This window comes from Odocoileus virginianus, chromosome 8 (assembly GCF_023699985.2).
Source record: "Odocoileus virginianus isolate 20LAN1187 ecotype Illinois chromosome 8, Ovbor_1.2, whole genome shotgun sequence".
Lineage (NCBI taxonomy): Eukaryota > Metazoa > Chordata > Mammalia > Artiodactyla > Cervidae > Odocoileus > Odocoileus virginianus.
Window position 1 is genome coordinate 15,566,551 of NC_069681.1, and position 15,638 is coordinate 15,582,188.

Here is a 15,638-nt window from a genome sequence, read left to right on the forward strand (position 1 = left end):
CTGCAGGCAGATTCTTTACCAACTGAGCTAGAGGGAAGCCCCCTTCTTTGGAGAGGTTTGTGTATGAGCATCTCCTAGAAAGTGCTTTTCAGAACATCTGTTTCTAAACACTGATTTAGCAGAATGCTGTGTCACCTAGAGAACCCTTTAGGAACTGACCTCATGCCTAAAAAAGGATGAGGTTAGAAAGCGTGTGCCTTCATGATGTCTTGTTCAGAGGCCAAGAAATCTGTATGGACTGGATGTGTTGAAAGGTAAGATGAAATGTGAGCAGAGAAGAGAAAGGCCCTGGGAAACACTGAAGCATACAGTGTGTTCACAGAGGTGCCACCCAGGCCGGTTTATTCTTCATTTTGCACATTTTAAATATGTATGTATTTATTATTAATGATTAATTAAAATCGGCAATTCATTTTGAGAAACAAATACTTAAAAGTGCGCCACTCACTAGTAGTCAGGTTTAAGATTGCTTCCTTCTCAGCTCCTTACTAAGACTGAAGTTTATCTGGAGTGGGGTGGGGGGATATTTCAGTTTCTGAGAGCTCTGTATTACATAATGAGGAAAAGAATCACCTTGACCAAAAGTCTGTAGCAGCTGTGTCTTTAAATTGAATTGTCTGTACTGAGATTTTATTAGTGAAACACCACCAGAGTTCCTCTCGTTAAAACTAATCACCTGTTAAAGATAATTCTTTTTAAAAAGATAAAATCATAACTCTCATACAAATGTAAAATGTACATCTGTGAAAGATTCTGTTTAACCCAGTAATTGATGGAGAACTGATCGAATGTTATATTTTGTTTGAAAGAAAATTCAGTGCTCTCTCTCTCTCTCTCTCTCTCTCTCTCTCTCTCTCTCTCTCTCTCTCGTGGACTTGCTGAAATGAATTGACAAATAGTTGCAAAGCTGGTCAGTATCCAGAGGGCAGAAGTCAGTTGCAGCTCCTCTGCACTCGTCATGATTCATCTATATTTCTATGAACAGAAATGATTTGCACTATGATCATTTCTACAAACACAGAGTTGTAAAATAACTTGAAGACAGTGAAAGAGAGAGATCATCTGGAAGGATGTGCTAGACAAGACCCCCCACGTAGTTTATGTCTGTATCAAAATCACTTGCAGTTTTTTCTGACATGCCAAGTAATTTATATTACCACGTGCAAGAACTGTGTCACCCTGAACTATTTGAACAGGACTGTAGGTAGAAGAAGGGCGTTCCTGGCGGCTCAGCGGTAAAGAATCTGCCTGCCATGCAGGAGACACAGGAGATGCCGGTTCAATCCCTGGATCAGGAAGATCACCTGGAGGAGGAAATAACAACCCACTCCAGTATTCTTTTTTATTTATTAATTTATTTATTTTAATTGGAGGCTAATTACTTTACAATATTGTGGTGGTTTTTGAAAGATGGTAATGACGACCCTATATGCAAGACAGCAAAAGAGACACAGATGTAAAGAACAGACTTTTGGACTCTGTAGGAGAAGGTGAGGGTGGGATGATTTGGGAGAATAGCATTGAAACATGTATTACCACTCCGGTATTCTTGCCTGGAGAATCCCATGGACAAAGGAGCCTGGCGGGCTATGCAGTCCAGAAGGTTGCAAAGAGTAGGACACAACTGAAGCGAATGAGCACGCATGCACTCATAGGTAGAAGAAAAAAATAAAGAGGTGTTCAGTAGGGATTGGGAAACGTCTTTCACATCCTGTATTCTAGACTGTGAGAGGCCATTTGCATGTAGTAGGTGGGGAAGACGGAAGAGATTGTGAGAATGTTTTGAAGGCAGCACATTGCTTTCACTTTTGTTTGGTCAGTCATGTAAATGGGTGATCTGCAGGGAGTTTGAGAAAACTGCTACCTCTGGTGCATTAGTCTCAGTAAGAGACCCCGTGACCTCAGTATCAGGAGAGAACAGCCTAGGGGCCTTGGCAGAGGCAGCCTTTGAGCATCTGACAGCGGTGCCCAAATCTGCAGACATTTGTTTCAAGAGTTATTGCCACCAGTCTGGAATCCTTCCTTCCACCTCGCAGGATAAGATCCATACATGATGTCTCGCTTTCTTTATTCCTTGTGCTCGTTGCTCAGTCACTTCAGTCATGTCCAGCTCTTTGCAACCCCATGACCGTAACCCACCAGGCTCCTCTGGCCATGGGGATTCTCCAGGCCAGAATACTGGAGTGGGTTGCCATATCCTCCTCCAGGGGATCTTCCCAACTCAGGGATCAAACCCAGGTCTCCCCCATTGCAGGCGGATTCTTTACTGTCTGAGCTGCAAGAGTCACTAATTTTTTTTTTTATTAGTGCACACATGGAGGCCTGGCGTGCTGCGATTTTTGGGGTCGCAAAGGGTCGGGCATGACTCAATGACTGAACTGGACTGAACTGAACTGATGTGTGGAATCAAGAAAACTGGTGTAGATAATCTCATTTACAAAGCAGAGAGACAAGAGACATAGAGAACAAATGTATGGATGGCAAGGGGGGAAGAGGAGTGGTAGGAGGAATTGGGAAATTGGGATGACACATTAGACACTCTGAGCACGACAGTTCCTAGGTGGGTTGATAAGAAGTCTGGGATCCCGAGGAGGGGGAAAGGGTCTGCGGTTCTCAAGGAAGAGGAAAGGACGAACTTTTTTTCTCTACATTCCTTAGTGTTAGTCCCATAAAACGATTTTTTTCTTCAAGTCTGAAACTGATGATTACACAACAAACAACTCAGTTTAAACTCTGTGCTAGGGATTATACAACAGCAATGTATCCTTCTAGAGGACAGTTTCTGCTTTCCGAAAACCTGCTGGCTAATCCTGATGTTTTAGAATGCATATTATAGGAGTGGGTCTAGTAGGATCTTTCTGTTGCTAAGTTCTAATCCTGTTATCCTAAAATGTAAATTGTGGGAGTGGGTCTGATAAAATTTCACAAACTTGAGACATTCTTTTGATTTATTGTAAATAACTCCCTTGCTGACACTAGCGAGGGGGCAATTCTCCGTCCCCCTTCTGATGTCTATATCAGAAGCTTTCTGTGTTCCTTTTTCAGTTTAATAAAACTCTGCTACACAAAAGCTCTTGAGTGATCAAGCCTGGTGCCTGGTCCCGAAGCTCAATCTTCTTCGGGAGATCACAAATCCCACATCATTCACCGTGAGCTGTCTCTGTTGATACTATGTATAAAAGAGATAACTAATGAGAACGTGTGTGAAACCCAGGGAGCTAGTCAATGCTCTGTGGTAACCTAAATAGGGAGGAAATCCAACAAGAAGGGATGCATGTCTGTGCTGTGCTGTCCTCAGTCACTTGTTGTGACCCCATGGACTGTAGCCCGCCAGGCTCATCTGTCTGTGGGATTCTCCAGGCAAGAACACTGGAGTGGGTTGCCATGCCCTCCTCCAGGGGGCCTTCCTGACCCAGGGATTGAACCCATGTCCTCTGCACTGTCGGGCGGATTCTTTACCCACGGAGCCCCCTGGGAAGCCTGGATATATGTATACATATCGCTGACTCACTTTGCTCTAGGCGGGAACTGACGCAACATTGTAAAGCAGTAAAATTTTTGTTAAGAGTCACTAAATTTTTACCTTAAATTTTTTTTTTTTTTAAACACAAACTCAAGATAAATTTAATGGAAGAAAACGTTACAGAAATTAACAATGTTTACCAGTCTTTAAACACCATACACATTATTAATATATATTGTATATTTCCAATCAACTCCATTCTTAGGCTCAATTTAAGAAACACAATTGTAACAGGTTTTATACAAAAAATACTTCACTTCTAAGAAAGTAGACAAACTGCACAAAAACAGTACATGTATAATGTGCATAGCAAGATAGCTTGAAGCATCTATGTATGGCTTTCTTTAAAATAAAACTATTGGGGGAAAAGGTCCATTTGGGACCTAATTTTACAGTTGACGTATGTAAACTGTTTCACATCTTTTAGGCACTTGCTAACGATAGTGTTCAATCCCTGAAAACTGAATTTATATAAAAAAAATTATACATCTGAAATAAAACCCCCCAAAATAACATGGGTAAAGTCTTATATACTCCTTTTAAATTAAACAATGAGTTTTATTAGTGCATGCACAGAAATAAATTGAAAGAAAATAAACTTTTTACTCAGTGACAATGCATAAAACTTCAGGACAGATACTGAAGGACATGCCCAACAGGTAGAATTTTAAAAAGGAATGTTTTCATGACAACAGAATCATTGATTTAAACTTCTCACTTTGTAAGTTGGGGTCAATTTTTGTTGGATCATTGGATAATGGGGTTCTTGTATTAAAAAATTATATAATTTTTGTTACATTGTTACTACAAGTGTTATGATGTTTTTCATTGACTGAATGATAACTTCAGGGCTTCTCTTCTGTATATAACAGAGAATTTAAACCTGTACATATTTTTGTACCTTTCAGTTATGTAAATTTTGCACAGAAAGTTTTTGAGATAAAAATTTTTACCTTAAATTTGAGAAACCCAGTAAGAGATATTTGTCGCTCCAACACTTAAAATAACCTGATCCACGTTGAAGTCGGAGGTAGGGGATTGCAGCTCAGAAGGATGTGCCCTGTCTTGGTAGAAGTTAAGCTTTAGGATTCATGTGCATTTCCGGTTTTATCGGTGCACTCTGGCAGCACAGCACACAGTAGGTGTGCTGGATTCCTTTCAACATTTGACACCATGGCTGCTTCTTTCCTTGGTTTGGTCACGTGCTTTCCTGGCCGCCCTTCTCCTTTCTGTCTCTCCTCTATTCCTGTGTCTGGATCTTCTTTCTCCTCCTGCACCTTAATGCTAGTGTTCCCCAAAACTCCACTTTTGGTCCCTAAATCTTGTCTCTCAGACCTCATGCCTTATGTGCGTGTCCAGTACATTCTCTGTCACTCTGACTTATTTTAACACTAGTGCTCATTTTCCCAGTTGACTAAAATCCAGTTTTTCTTAGATGCCTTTCGACTCCTCAGAATTCAACATGTGCTAAACTGAGCCTGTTCTTTTCTTCCCCAAATCGGTGTATTTGGATCGTTGTTCCTGGCCATGCCCCTACAGCTTTTCTCCAGCCCCCACCCCCAGCTTGGAATCTCAGAGGTGATCGTTGACCCTTTGCTCCATTGCTTTTTATATAAACCAGTTATTGACTCCCCAGCCTAGCACCTCACTCCATCTGGCTTGGAATTCAGAGGGCTTCTCCTACTGCTTTCTTGGTTTGCCTTTATTATTTTTTTAATTAATTTTAATTGGAGACTAATTACTTTACAGTATTGTAGTGGTTTTGCCATACATTGACATGAATCAGCCACGGGTGTACATGTGACCCCCATCCTGAGCCTCCCTCCCACCTCCCTCCCCACCCCATCTCTCTGGGTCGTCCCAGTGCACCAGCCCTGAGCACCCTGTCTCAGGCATCCAACCTGGACTGGCGATCTGTTTCACATATGGTAATATACATGTTTCAATGCTATTCTCTCAAATCATCCCACCCTCGCCTTCTCCCACAGAGGCCAAAAGTCTGTTCTTTACATCTGTGTCTCTTTGCTGTGGTTTGCCTTTATTTTTTATTCCAAAGTAAAATGAGCAGAGGCTATATTGTGTTGAGGGAAGACCACAGACTTTGACCTGCAGCCCAACCCGCCTGATTTTATATCTTAGCACAGAGTGACTCATTAGACAACTTGAAGCAAGTGATTTAAATCCTCTGAATAACCCCAGTTTTGTGTCTGAAAAGTGTGTGCGTGTGTGCTCAGTTGCCCAATCGTGTGTGGCTCTTTGCGACCCCATACGCTGTAGTCTGCCAGGCTCTGTCTGTTGGATTCTCCATGCAAGAATACTGGAGTGGGTTGCGATTTTCTCTTTCAGGGGATTTTCCTGACACAGGGATCAGACCCGTGTCTCCTGTATCTCCTGCATTGGCAGGCGGATTCTTTACCACTGAGCCACAGGGGAAGCCCCCTGTCTGAAGAGTAAGGGGATTTTATACTTTTATTATAGGATTATTGTGAATATAGATAAGATGATAGTTGTCCTGCCTAGCACAGTGCCTTATCCATAAGAACCACCCAAGAAAAGTCCATTGAATTGTTGAATGAAGTTTGTAGCATGCTTGTCTAATGGGTTCAAATGTGGGTTACGAAAAATAGTAGTAAGAGGTCTGGTATTTGAGTAAAGTAAGTGGATTTTATAGTATTTTTAGTAATGAGGCTATGCTGCTGATTTATTGAGTATTAGAGCAGTTAAGTGGAACTGTATTATTATTGGCTGTCATGAGGGAAGCTTTCTGAAGGCTCAGTTCCTTGGAAGGATACATGGGAAGAAAAGGGTGTACAGAGACTTATATTCCTACATGTCTGCCTGTATCACACACTCAGAAATGCCTGAAAATAGATAGAGAGGCACACGTCTTCAAATGATAAACAGAGATGTTCAAGCACTTAAAATTTTATTACGAATATGTTTTATTAACTCGGTGTCCCTGGGTAAAAGTTGATCTGAGCAGCCAGTTCTCATTTGAATCAGTGTCAATAGCCTTTTCTTTTTTAATAGGGAAAAATGTTAAAGTAAAAAATATGTATTTCCTTGGTTTTGGTGTGGAGAGGCACAGAGGAGAAGGCAGGTAAATGAGGCACACCTTCTTGGGAACAGAAAGGAAGGTGGTGTCCATTCTGCATGGGAGATGGTTCTCAAAAGTGGGAGAATTTTCTTCAGTGCCGATACATCTTTCCCAGCCACTTAGGGATCATTTTCCTGTTTGCCAGCGACAGTGTTTTACAGAAGGCTATGGCCTTTACAGTCTTAATAGTTAAAACATCGAATCTACACTGTTGCCTCTGGAGGTGTTTGGCCAATTAATATTCTTGCTAGTGTTAGGTTGTGGAATTCTCTTTGAAATTCAGAGCTTCCTTGGCTTTGAACATTTAGCTTCATTTCAGAATGAAGGACGGACATGATCAATATTATAGAGGAAACTTTGAGGAATGGTTTTAAGCTTTGTCATTTTAGAATTGAAGAACTTTTAGAAAAAAAGGAGAGGAAATAACGAGAAAGGGACAAGTTATCAATAACTGTACTCTGAAATCTAAATTACAGACATTGGTCTGGTAGTGGTTGCTAACCATTAGGGGTGTCAGAAACCAGAATATTTTAAGCAAGCGTTTATTTATATTCAAGAGGAGACTGATAGGCTGTTGTTGTGGGAAGCCAGTTCAGTTGCAGAAGCCAAATATGGTTCAGGTATGCACAGCAAAAATGCACAGCGAAATGCTTGGTGCAGCAATTTGCCTGAATTTTGGTCTGTGTTAGTTGCTCGTTTTTTGTTTCTTCCTTTTCTTAGTTTTCTAAAGTTCACTTTTACCTTCTCAAAGCATGGCCCTTATTGTGGAGGGTATGAAATGGATTGGTGTAGTGTTCAAGAGCTGGTTTAAGATGCACTTGAAATGATGACTCTGTTTCTCGTTTTGCAGCATTTTAAGTTTTCAGATGATTGTCATCCTCACGTAGTAGTGGAACTCCTTTCAAAGTTAGATGTAAATACAGACTCCCAGATTTTATGCACATACAGAGTTTCACATTTCTATCTAAAAATACCATATAAAATACTATTAAAATTAAATTGTATTGGTAGAATTTATATTTTTAAAATTCAAATTGACCAAGATATCTCCAGGCAACTTAAAGCCAGGATCTGGTTGTTGTTGGTCATTGTCTGAGGCATATGAGGATGGTGGGAATGAAGGGGGCGGGCTGGCCAAGAGGGGAAGTGTTAAGTCACTTGGGGAAGTGAGGGTGAGAAATTTTGCTGTGGTGGGTTTTCAGAATGAACCAAGCAGGAAAAAGGAAATCGTTCTCTATGGGTATTGTTCACTGTTGTGTGGACAAGAAGACAATTAGCAGTCAAGTGTCATATGCACAACAGAAAAAAAAGTTACTCTGCCTTTCATGAAAGGGGAACAGGGTATGCAGAAAGAACAAAAAATTAAGAGAGGTATTCTGTGCAAGAGGAAGCTTACTTGGCTTAAGTGAAATAGCTGCTCTTTACTGCAGTTCAGGCACAGACAATGCATTCAGGAAAGCAGTTATACAGTGATTCCTGCGTCCTTGTTTATTCCTTTCCTTCACTGAGACTCAGGTAGGGTGAGCCTGGGGCATTATCACCATGAAACCGACCCTGCTTTCTTTGTGCCCTTTAGATGCAGACTGTGACATTTTCTTCATAGGTTTGTGATGGTTGGTGATTTCACATCATCATTTCTGTTCCTTTTTGGAATGTGCGTGTGTTCAGGCTCAGTGGTGCCCGACTCTTTGTGACCCCATGGATTGCAGCCCGCCAAGCTCCTCTGTCCGTGGAATTTTTTAGGCAAGAACACTGGAGTGGGTTGCCATTTCCTTCTCCAGGGGATCTTCCCGACCCAGGAATCGAAAGCATGGCTCTTGCGTCTCCTGCATTAGCAGGTGGATTCTTTACCACTAGTTCTTCCTGGGAAGCCCTGGAAACCAAGTGGTAATTAGATATGATGATTCCTGGGTATTCATGTTTTTTCCAGAGAAATGACAGGATCTTAGAGAAGATGGGAGAGAAAAGGTCAGTTGTGTGATGACATGTTCTAGTCCTGGTTCTCCAGACTGAAACAAGTTAACTTGGGTTTTTTTGGCATGAAATTATATAGCTCAGCCTGGTTCTCCACAGCATGCCTTTGAATGGTCATCTTTAATTGGCTTACATTTTTAAAAAATAGAACAAGAAGCCATATTTTACCAGTGGCTGAGATTTTAGCAATCAAGGAATAAAATACATGGCTAAAACCTAATTAAGTTCTTTTTGGTCCCTCCCATTGCTTTATCACATTAGTGGTGCTGGGTATCGTTTAACCTTTATGTACAGATTTAGTGTTGGGCCAAGCACTTTTATATCCATAAACTAATACCTCATTATTAGGTAAGTATTATTATCTATGTTTTATGGATTACAAAGCCAGAGAGGTTAAAGTTACAGAGACGATTATAGTAGAGATGAGACTTGAACCCAGGTTTTCTCCACAGTTAGTGACCTCTTTACCAGTTGAATAGGTGAATCTGTTATACAAATCTTTCTATAAATTATTTTCTGTTAAGTGAAAATTCCATGTTTCATTTTTAAGTGAACCCGTCAACTTACAAAAAAAATATATTCCAGTAGAATAAAAAATGTATATGCTGCCTGATAATAAAATCACATGTGTATAGCCATGTTTTTTCATCACATACATTAAGGAAAATAACTGATAAACCAATAACAAATAATGTCAAATACCAAAATTAAATCTGAACGTATTGATATTAATAAGGAAGGCCATAGTCAAAATGTGATTAAAATAAGACTCTATAAGAAACCATACAGAAGTGACTTGGTTTGTGAATTCTTTAATTTAGGAATTAAATGAAGGGAGTGATGCTTGAAGCGAAATTTAGCCTGCAGACTTAGGCTATCAAAAATATGCAGATTATGGTGAGCTGCCTTTTTTCATCCTGAAACGGGGAAACAGATCATTAAGTCTGGGAAGAAGTCATCGGCTGAGGAAGATGAAGATGAAGCCCGAGTCACTGACTCGCAGGGCCCACCGCCTTCCTGCTCCCCTCCGTCCCTCCTCAAGCCATCGCCCGCCTTCATGGTCTCCATCTCGGACCCCAGGTCCACCGGCCCGGACAGGGAGGGAGAGAGGAGGCGCTGGGCGGCCCTGGCTGTGCAGTGGCAGCAAGGCCCAGGCCACCAGGGCCGGGTCTGTAATTTCTGCTTCTGAATGAGCGGCCCTCTTTCCCCCCCACTAATTTACTCTTTTGTAATGAGTGAGTTTAAAAAAATCTTTTTTTTTTTTTTTTTAATATTGCTTTCAGATGTGTCTCCAGGCTGGGTTTGAAAATAAATGTTGGCCATTACCTTATCAGATGCTGTTATGGCCTTATTTTTAAACCTCCTTTCCTCCGAGGGCCTGTTCAGAGTGCAGAGGGCTGCCGCAGACAAGTGGGGGCCGGGAGGGTGGGTTGTTGGCCTGAGGCACCTATTTGCTTGAGAAAAATTGCTGCCAGATGAGTGGTTTTTAGAAAGCTCCGGCTGCTGATGTGGTCTTTAGTAGGGAGGGGATTAAAGGGAGTGCAGTCTTTATAAATATTTGCTGGAGAGCTAATGGGTTTTTGTGTGCCTGTGTTTCCTTTTTCTATTGGGGAAATTACCAGTAATACAGGAACATCCTGTGATAAAATATACGCAGTACAGGCTGAGAGAATGGATGGATGAAATAGAGGATGCAATAGAGGAAATGTGCCCCAGGCCTGCGGCATGCCCTAGTAGGACTAGTCCTGGCATCTTGACTTGCTTACAGGTGATTAACGACAGTATAAATAGAGGAATGTGTAGGGCATAAATAAATAGGCTCTTCCATCAGCTGCTTTTAGCAGAAAAAGCATTCATCCCCATCAAAGAAACCACAAATGCTCTCCCAAGCCTCAATTTTATTTTCAATTAGTTACCCACCCTGGAAGAATGCCAGTGGGAATAATCCCATGTAACTCCAAATGCTCCCGTGTCTGAAGGAATAGAGCCTTCATCACACTGCTTAAATGGTATATAGATGCTCTCCCAGAGTAATACGTGCTAATCTGATTAGACGCCTGCATTGAGGCAGTGAGACGGGGAATACTGTAAATCTGAGTTTCCAGGCAGACAAACACAGGAAAGATTTCCAATTGTAATTGCTGATTCTGTGGAAAATAGAAGTGTAGAAACTTCTAAAAATACTTACCTTTGTTCTCCTTATCCTGTCTTCAAAGGAGAGTTCAAATATGGCTCCAAAATGCAAGGATTAGCTTACTGTGTTTTAGTTTATCAGTCCTCACTATGTGAAATTATTTATTAATAAATATTTTAAACCACAAATTGCATTCCAAAATATTTACTTGTTGCCTTTTAAGAAGGGACTTCCGGATGGCTTGGTGGTACAAGATTCTGCCTGCAATGCAGTAGATGCAGGAGATGTAGGTTCGATCCTTGAGTCAGGAAGATCCCTGGAGAAGGAAATGGCAACCCACCCCAGGATTCTTGCCCAGGAAAATGCCATGGACGGGAGCCTGGCAGGCTACAATCCGTAGGATCACAAAGAGCCGGACACGACTAAGCAACTGCGTCTGTGGACGTATGCCTTGTAATAAACGGGAGTTCTTTCCAGAAGGAGTGTGAAGAAAGCTTGAAGAAAGCTCTCACAGCAGGGCACGTGGAAGGCCCCCTCCTCCATCCAAAGGAGCCCTGCTGGGTTCCTGCAGGTGTGTGAGGGCAGTAGGAGGGCTCTGAGGGCAAGAATCACAGGCTGGCAGCCCTGGTCTCTTTGTCAGCTGCCCCCAGACAGCAGGAGAGAGTGTCGTGGCGAGCCCACCGACCCTCGTCCAGCCTGTTATCCTAGCTGGGGGAGCTAAGAGCTCTCTGGTCCTTCTGGTGCCAGGATACAAGCCCGCAGGCTCTCACTCTCCTCCCCTCTTTGCTGGACCCTCCTAGAGAAAGCCATGCCCCTCTCTGGAAACAGCTTTCTTTGCAGACCTGGGCAGTGGAGAGAAGATAGAGCTGTATGTTTTCTTGCTAAACCCTGGTTACCTGGCATCGGGCACCTGGTCAGGGTGGTCGCTGGCGGGCACCCAGATTGGAGAGGTTATTTTGACAGCACAACTTTGGCTTTTTCTGAGCGCATAGGTTAGAGACACCCTTTGACTAACCAGCTACCCACCCCCTCATACGGTAGGGTGAGGCAGTAAAAGATTCAGTTGAAATATGACGTATGGAAAACTGCACAAATTGTAAGTGTACATCTTAATGAATTTTCATAAGTGGAAACACCCATGTAACCAGTATCCTAGTGAAGTTTCCTTTTATAATGATTTCTTCCTTAATTATATGAAACAATTTGTAGGAATTTTTGAAAAATACAGCAAAGTATAATAAAGAAAATACAACCCATGCATTGTACCTACTCCCCCTAAAATGATCACTGATTAACATTTTGGTGTGTTTCCAGCCTGTCTTTTCCTCTCTTACACACACAAAGATATATATTCTTGTCCATAAACACACACATGGTCCTGCAACCTCTGAAGCTTCATACACATCTGTGTGAATAAATACAGAAGCTCCAAATAATTGCAATAACATGCATAACCTCTGAAGCTTCGTACATGTGTGTGGGAATACACACAGAAGTTCCAAATAATTGCAATAACATGACCTACAGATTTGTAGACACTTAACTATCTGGTGCTTGGCTTCCTCAGCAGAGTAGCCAGGATATAAGGGAAACAAAAAACCATCTGTCTCCTTACTCGATAGCAGGAGAAGAGCTGCTTATGAAGGAGGGGGTAAATAGATGGCTGACATATACTTATGGGTGATTCATAGGTTTCATTTATTCAGTATTTTCCTTCTCTCTCCTAGCATTGACGATAGGAAGTGTAAAGCCTTCTTAATGCAGAGCATTGAGTAAGAGACCTTTTCATGCAGAGCAGGGGTGAGACCTGGACACACATTTTTCCGGCTCCTCCGTGAAACTGAAGCCCTTTTGGCTCCAGCTTCACTTTTACCAAAAGGCCAACTTTCCTTTTTCTTTTTTTAATTAGCTTTCTCACAGATAGCCAAGCAGAATTTAACCACAGAGCTCTTGCTTTAACAAAAGGAAGCGGAATCAAAATGTTGGAAATGGGCCCGGTGGTTTTGTGAGTTGCAGCAAAATGATCTTCCCCATCATGACTAAGATGGATGCAATGGTGCTTCACTGCACTGGGCTGGGGGCTTTGGTGATCTCTGAGTCTCCCGCTAATGCTGTCGGGAAGGGAACTGTTGGCACCAGCTTCCCATTGCTGTTGGTGGCACAGCCTGTACTGTCCATCTGCTTTTGGGCTGGCCAAGTCTGCAGGGGACTTGATAGGGTCCCTTGTGCTGAGAAAAGCTGCTTCCATCAGAACTGCCTGCCCTTCTCTTTTTTACATATTTATTTAAAAATTTTTTGTTTTATTTTTGTTTTGGCTGCAATATGCAGAACGTGAGATCTTAGTTCACCAACCAGGGATCTAACCTGTGCCCCCTGTATTGGGAATGCAGAGTCTTAACCCCTGGACCACCAAGGAAGTTCCTGCCTATCGTCTTTTAATATCTTTTATATCCTTATGCACTGGGGATTTGAATTTTTACACATATAGAAAGTTTATTGGATTTTTTATATTTGCAAAATGTTTTCTTAGATCACAGCTTTCTCCTTGCTTGTTAAAAAGCATGTTCACAGGGGCATCCATGGTGGTCCAGTGGTTAACATTTCACCCTCTAGTGAGGGAGTGTGGGTTCGATCCCTAGTTGGGGAGCTTAGATCCCACAGGCTCCCCCCAAAAAAACAAAAAACAAAAGCAAAAAACCCCCATAAAATAGAAGCAATCAATAGTGTAACAAATTCAGTAAAAGCTGAATAGTCCATATCAAGGGAAAAAAAATCTTAAAAAAGACAGTACGAGTTGAAAGACGTTAAAAACAAATATATTCACAAACAGTATGAAGTAGCCTGCATGTTTACCAAAGTTCTTATGTTTCTTTGCAGTCGGAATCAGCTGTCTGCCCTGCCGGCCTGCCTGTGTGGTCTCCCTCTCAAAGTCTTAATCGCAAGTAACAACAAACTTGGATCGCTGCCTGAAGAGATAGGTCAGCTCAAACAGTTAATGGAGTTGGTATGTTACTGATTTTTCAGATGCCCTTCTTGTTTGTTTGCTAATCATAGCCCATCAAGGTAATCAGAAAGACTTTTTCCTACAGTGGGTCAAGGAGAAGATCATGTTGTTGGAGGTATATGATAAAGACATTAAGTGGGGAAGGGAATAATCATGGCTTTGCTGTGACAAGGAGTCCCTGAAATTTACAGGTTTCCTGTAGTTTATACTGCCTGAAGTTTGCAGGATTTACAGTTCCTCAGGTTCACAAATTATCCTATGGTAGTTAGATCACTTTTTTTTTTTTCAGATTGGATAAGTAAGTTTGTAATAAAATATGGATACACTGGCAAAATAATCTGCAAATAAATTAGTAGGCCACACTTTGTGAAGGTACATAATTAAATCAGTAAGAACAGAGTGCTCTGATTCTGTAAGAATTTTAGTAACCACTGCCCCAAATTGATGTAACTTTAGAATGTGACCATAACCCCAGGGATAAGAAAGAAGAGCAAATTATAAATAGGCAGGGATGGGTTGTAAGTATGTACCTGAGGCCAAGAGTTCAGCTCTTTCACCACTAATTGAGTTACTGACCTTGTTTCTCAAAGGGGAAAAGAGTGAGTTCTTCCTGGACTTCCACTGAGCTAAGGTATCTTGGGTTAATGAAGAGGCAAGAATAAGCAACTGGGCTCAACCATAATCATCACAATTTATCCTCCAGCAAGCATCCTTGCATGCTGTCCCTGTTGTTGCTTAGTCACTCAGTCATGTCTGACTCTGTCTCTGTTAAGCACAAAGCAGGATGTTCTGATTACAACCATGAGTAGGACACAGTACCTTCCTTGAAGTAGACTCCAATCTAGGACACTGATGGCCAATAACTTTTCTCTTACATGCCAGTTCCAGTTAATGTCTTTAAGGCCACCTGGCACATTGGGATGATGGCGCATGGGGCCCAGATAGAGCATGCTGGGACTCCACGGTCAGGTGTGCGTCTGGGATTGGCTCAGAAAGGGACAGCACCCATGTCACATATGTATCCACTTTGATTTTAGGAAAGAAGTGAGTAATTGCGATATAAAGGCAACAGAGCTGTACAAAGAGTGCCTTTTTCTGTGACAGCAGTATCTGATGCTCATGCCCACAAGCTCACATCAAGAGCTGGGATGAGTCGTAAGGATACAGGGGTCGTCACATCACCAGTACCATGACATCTGGTCAGGGATTATGAGTGACCAGCATAAGACACTGAAAGGTGTTGACAAGCATAGCAGCCATTGGTTTTCTTACTCAGCTTTCTATACTTCTCTGTGTGGTGGAGAGGTTGCCTTTCCCACAGATCCCAAGGTTGAATGTCCTTCAGCTAAAGCATTTAGCAGGACCTGCTAGCATGTTTCAGCCCTGGTTTCTGAGTGAGAGAGATGAGATCTGGGTCCGGTGTCCTCTCCTGACTGGGTCAGCGATGCCCAGGGCCTTCGGCCACACTGCTTGGACGTGGCTGCTTGACTGCCACCTAGAGGGATGATTCCCAAAGAAGACAGATATTAATTTAGGTGGATACACTCCTCCTACAAAGTTGCTATTACAAGAAGTAAGTGCTTGGCCTAGGCCTGATTGATTCAGTCCTGGGTTGAGAATGGTTTAGACGGGAAGAGACCTTTGAGAGTCTGCTTACATAAGTCCATGTAAGGGACAGACTTGTGAGCATTTTTGAGCACATCACTCTTTCTGCAAGGACTGTTTCTTCCTTCTCTTCTTCACTTGGTCAATTTTTAAGCCAAATTAGATTTCACTTCCTCCAAAAATCCTTCCCAGATTCTTCAAGCCAGAGTAGGATCCTCCTAAGGCCAGCACTCTCTACATGGCACTGAATTTTCGTGGAACCGCATTTGTCTTCTCACTTGGCATTCTCTAGGTCAGTACT

At 42.1% G+C, this 15,638-nt stretch overlaps 1 protein-coding gene across 4 annotated transcripts in view; it reads left to right on the forward strand.

Annotated features, from left to right (window-relative positions):
- LRCH1 (leucine rich repeats and calponin homology domain containing 1) overlaps window positions 1-15,638 on the forward strand; it is a 212,503-nt gene that overhangs the window by 117,162 nt on the left and 79,703 nt on the right. For all 4 annotated transcript variants that reach the window (XM_070471233.1, XM_070471235.1, XM_070471234.1 and 1 more), the window contains exon 3: window positions 13,606-13,732. In XM_070471233.1, the coding sequence (XP_070327334.1) occupies window positions 13,606-13,732 (127 nt within the window). The remainder of the gene's footprint in view (window positions 1-13,605; window positions 13,733-15,638) is intronic.